The 5,000-nt window shown below is 41.3% G+C and overlaps 2 protein-coding genes across 4 annotated transcripts in view; one reads left to right on the plus strand and one right to left on the minus strand.

The window, feature by feature from the left end:
• Nucleotides 1-635, plus strand: part of LOC147468803 (uncharacterized) — a 24,934-nt gene extending 24,299 nt beyond the window's left edge. Inside the window, exons 2-3 of the mRNA XM_086552369.1 lie at nt 10-171; nt 600-635. Of these exons, the coding sequence (XP_086408495.1) occupies nt 10-171; nt 600-635 (198 nt within the window). The remainder of the gene's footprint in view (nt 1-9; nt 172-599) is intronic.
• Nucleotides 1-5,000, minus strand: part of LOC122267410 (zinc finger protein 385D) — a 131,888-nt gene that overhangs the window by 85,939 nt on the left and 40,949 nt on the right. The window lies entirely within an intron of this gene.

Here is a 5,000-nt window from a genome sequence, read left to right on the forward strand (position 1 = left end):
CCTTTTTAGGCAATGCGAAGGGAATGGCAATGCAAAATCTCGAGTTTATCCTCACACACTAAAGGCCCGCCGCGTCAGCCCAGGTTGCAGGACCCCAACCAGTCGCTGATGGCTGTCTCCGTTGATTTACTTTTTCTACCTCTGTTTCCTCTGTTTGCTGAAATAATGATGGTAATGATAATGACATTAATTACGATAAGCTACAACAATAATAGCAATAAAGGTAATGCTATTAGAGATAGTAATGATTATCGTCATCATAATGATCATAATACCTGTGATGATAGTCCATGATCAGAAAATGATAATGATAACACATAATAACAATAATGTAATGATACTGACGATGATAACCTAATGGCAACAAGAGCAATAATTATGATCATGATAATAATAGTAACAATAATAATGATAACAATGATGATGGTGATGATGATGATGATAGCAAAAAAAATGTAACAACAACAATAACAGTAGTATTGTATTGCTAGTGATAATGATAGTGATGGCAACAATCATAGTAACCACGATAACGAGAGTGACAGTAATAGAAGTAAGGGTAATAACAATAATAATAATAACGGTTATAATTATTACAGATAACGACGAAAAGCCTCATCATCTTCGTGCCCTAAAGAGCCATAATCAGTGTCTGTCGCCGGTGTCGCATTGGCCATCGTGTCCGCGGCACCGCAGCCTCCTACACGAAGGGGCGTCGCCGAGCTGACTTGCAAACAGCCCTAGGGCCCCCTCGTAATACTCGTTAGAGAGGCGCCACCACTGCGCCCAGTGGAAATTCACATCCATAACACAGTTCATACGACCGTTTCATTGGACTTATTGGCTGGATGTTTGCTGAGGGTTTGTTGTTTTATGAACATTTCGGACAACACAGACATACACCCAGGCGAGCACACAAACAGACAGCAGGTTCCTCTGACTCCCAGAGTCATTACCCTTATTAAAGTCATAATATCCTATGACATGCAACGTGCGTGTCTGCTCCACTTCCTTTCTGCCGTGGCTACTGCGATCGATAAATTGCTTTATTATGTCTACATTGTAAAAATAGTTGCTGGCCCTTTTGGCCAGGTAACTGTCACATCTGTTCGTTGGCTCGTAACAGGCTCCCTTTCCCTTCACTTCAGTCTGCCAGAACACCAGTTCCGCCATTTTTCATTGCTATGTTCATATGGTCCCGCGGCTTGCTTTTCGTATTTCCTGTTGACCGCACATTTGCTTTGCCTCTGTCATCTATAATTCTTTCTCGTAGGCATAGCTATAAACCACAACGTGTGAAGAGACCTGCCTGACTCACCCCTGTGGTATTTGAGAACCGCAAGAGTTTTCGCGTCGTAAAAACGAGAGTGGTAAAGTTTGGGGGTCGATGATGTACGTATCCAGCCATAAAACATTCTCTCTGTGGTCGGGGACGCGGGCATCTCGGGCCCAGAAGGAGAGGAATCCCGAGCGTGTTCACTTGGAGATATTCCATGATACGTAAAGGGAAATAGGGAGAGGGAGAAAGAGCGATAAATGCAAGAACGCCGAAGGCATGTGACACGAGAAAGGAAAGCTAAAACAGGGAGGCTCCTCGCGTGCGTTACGCTTCTTGCGTGTCTGTTAAATCAAAATTATGCTTAGAACCGCACTGTATCTGTAGGCTTGTGACACGACTTCAGATTAGGTGTATCTCGTGAGCGGGGAGCGTCTGTACTTCCATGATGCACCTTGACCGGTAATCTTGGGCGCGGTTGTCACGTAAGCTTTAAGGGTGATCATAGTTTAGTCATATTATGAAATGCATGTAATGATCGTCATGTGGGGAAAGGAACGGTGAGTTCAGATGTCGTGAATTCAAATGATGAAAGCTTTACTGTTCATGTTTGTCATATCAATAAAGGAAACTGGCAGCTGGCAGAAATAGACCTATAACACATATGATTCAATTTTCCATCATTGATTTTGACTTCAGAACACCGACTGATGAATGCTACAATATTTCCGACCTGTTTCAGACAGGCAGTTATTTCTGGATTTTCAGCGTTTTCAGAAGGCAATGTTCATGTCAAAATGAAACGAAAATACAATGGTTTACGGGCTGGTGTGCATCAGCGAAGGGAAGAGACAAAATGACCTTGACAGAAAGCTCACATTCCGTGTTTAATCATCCTACTCTAGGCATATTCGTACACAGTATATTAATGACGCTCAGGCATTTTAATGTTCCTTCTTTTCCATTCCCACTTTGGAGGGGCCTCTCACGACGCTTGCTCTGTGTGGCGTTGTCGCTCCCACATAGCATCGTATCTTTAACACGAAGCAAAGGGGACCAAGAAAACCACTTCTCTCTTTTTTATGTAAGAAAATGTGAAAAAAATGTATTTGTCTAAAGCAAGGATATGTTCATACTCAAGCGCTGTCCGATTCGCCCAAACCTTCCAATGTTTGCACAGCGTAACCCACAAAGTGATAATGCTTTGAAGGAAGTTGTCTAGGAAATTAAACGCACACAAGGCGACGACAGTGGTGTGGACGTCACGAGAAAGAATCTGCAATATCATCTTACGAGACGAGTGCAATCTCCTCTTCTGCTCTTCTTTGGCTATATCTTTTATCTCTCTTTCTCTCGCTACCTCCCTCCCTCTAACTCCGCTAGAATCCCTTCCTCTCCTTAGCGTTGGGTCTGCGATGAGCGCTTTCTGCTTTGAAACACTCTTAACTAACAAAGAAAGCAGGCTATCCCGCGCCCCACTGTGGGAGGCCTCCTTTCACGAGGAAACTGGAGACATGTGTCGAACAGGCAACTGGTGAGTTCCCACTGTTGCTTCACTGGCTGTTTGTTCTCTCTCTTCCAGAACACTTCTCACTCGTGGTGTCGACAGAATGCCCCTCTCTATCATGGAGTTTAACGCTGGCATTGCCCTGATCGTTTAGCGCCTCCATAGCAAAGTTAAATATTATAGCATTAGCAACATTTCCTCTGTGGTAAAAGTGCGCTCGTAACATGATCCGTCAGGATGTCCTTGTCGCACACACGCCATTGCTCAACGTGCCTGTTGTAAACAGCGTGGAAAGAGTACACGGAATAGTCTGCAACAACTTGCAGTGTTTGTCGGCTTTGCATTGAGGAATAAAGACCAACTGCATCTTTAAAAATAAAGTGTTTCTTACTATCTACGCGTGATCTGTTTCCTTCTTGAGAACATTACGTATATTACATAATTATATTTTTCTTTATCTTTTAAAAGCACTAAAATAAAACATGTTTCGTAGAAAATAGATTGCAGTGCGGCGTTAGAACATGTGATAATTATTTTGCTCTCGTCTTTTCCGCGAATTCATTCTCAATATAACTAGACTTGCATTAAAAGAAATAGTAAATGTAGGAAATGAGTCATAATCAAAATGCGTAAATGTCCAGGTAATGGAAAAAAAGATAGAAGAAAATAGAAACGGCAATATTACGACAATATGAAATCCTGTGCTAAAACTTAACGAAGTAGTTGAATAACAATAATTGAGAGGATAAAGCAGCAAGGAGGGAGTGTGGTAAATAAGGGGCAACGAGAAGTAAAAAGTAACAAAAAGATTGATGATTAATCACTGTGTCAGATAACTCAAGCCTTTGCCAAGGACAAAAAAATCAAAAGACGACCACAAAATCTTTAAAGAAAACGAATTTTCTCCTTGTTTTGCGTGACAGATCACCCTGGTGATAAATGCACTAATTTCATCCAAGATTAATACATGGATCCGGATCACCACCAAAGTCCCATAAGCTTTTATCACAATTCGCCTGTGAATTTCTATGTAGTCCTGCTAACAAACCAAGAAACAGTAAACATTGCTCATCATATTACTTCCGCCCGCGGCGCAGGTAATTATGCACTACAGTGAGAGAGTTGGCGCTGAATAAGAATAAGAATTCCAATTTAGCTGTTAATTAATTGAATACATAAAGTAAGATAATCAAAAGGAAAAGCTTAGAGAGATAAGAAATCGAGTGTGAGTCAGCAAGAATGAGATTAGTCAGCATGAATTCCCAGGCCGTAGGTTTAGACTTTTTCCTCCGCTGGCATCTCTGTCCGTGAGATAATCTGCCTGAAAATACGAGTACATGTGAATAGCCCAAAGTGGCTGAAAGGCGTGAAAGAATGGTGGATGGATGAAGGAATACGAAACAGGAAAGGAAACTTAAACAAGTATCAGTGGAGGATGGATGAGTGAAGAAATAAGAAATGCGTTTTGAATAATAATTACAGAGACATATGAAACAAAAGAGGGTGAGAAGGTAATAAAAGAAGTGGAAAAAATAAGATTTTGTGAAAAAAAATAGAAACTCAATGTAGTTTCGGCATTCTCCCTCTCTTATCTCTACGCCCCCTCTCTCCCTCTCTCTTCCCTTCCCTTCTCTCCCGTTTCCTCTCTTCCCTTCCCCCTTTTCCGAGGAGCATTTTCTCTAAAACTTCTTGTTGAGTCTTAGCAGTGAGCGCTCGTCTCGGTCGGTTTTTGTGTCAGAGAGCGTTAGGCAAAGGCTGAGCTCCCGTCTCTCTCTTGCGTCCAAGTTCACGCCTTCAAGCAAAGCCATGACGTGGAATTTAATAGCCATTTACCTTCACCGCGGGGCTTCAGGAGGAGGCGTTACAGCATCGAAAAATGAATGAAAGTTTGGGATCTTTGCAGCTGAATACTATAAGGATTTTATACACTTAAATTATCAAAATCCGTAGTTGGAAATATTGATGATAATGATGATGAAATAGCAATGAAAATGATTAATAGAAAACAACAATAATATGAATAATGGCAGTGATAATGATATTCATGATGAAGACAGATAATGACGATGATGGTGACGACGATATTAATGCACAATGGCAGAGATTATAGTTATAATGGTATGCTCTTGAAAATGATTATGCCAAAGGGGTTATCATATTGATAATCAGAGTCTCAATGACAATGATAACAATGATAACAAGAGTCATGGTAATAAT

This window comes from Penaeus japonicus, unplaced genomic scaffold (assembly GCF_977035675.1).
Source record: "Penaeus japonicus unplaced genomic scaffold, GWHDUDI00000001_assembly GWHDUDI00000026, whole genome shotgun sequence".
Classification (NCBI taxonomy): Eukaryota; Metazoa; Arthropoda; class Malacostraca; order Decapoda; family Penaeidae; genus Penaeus; species Penaeus japonicus.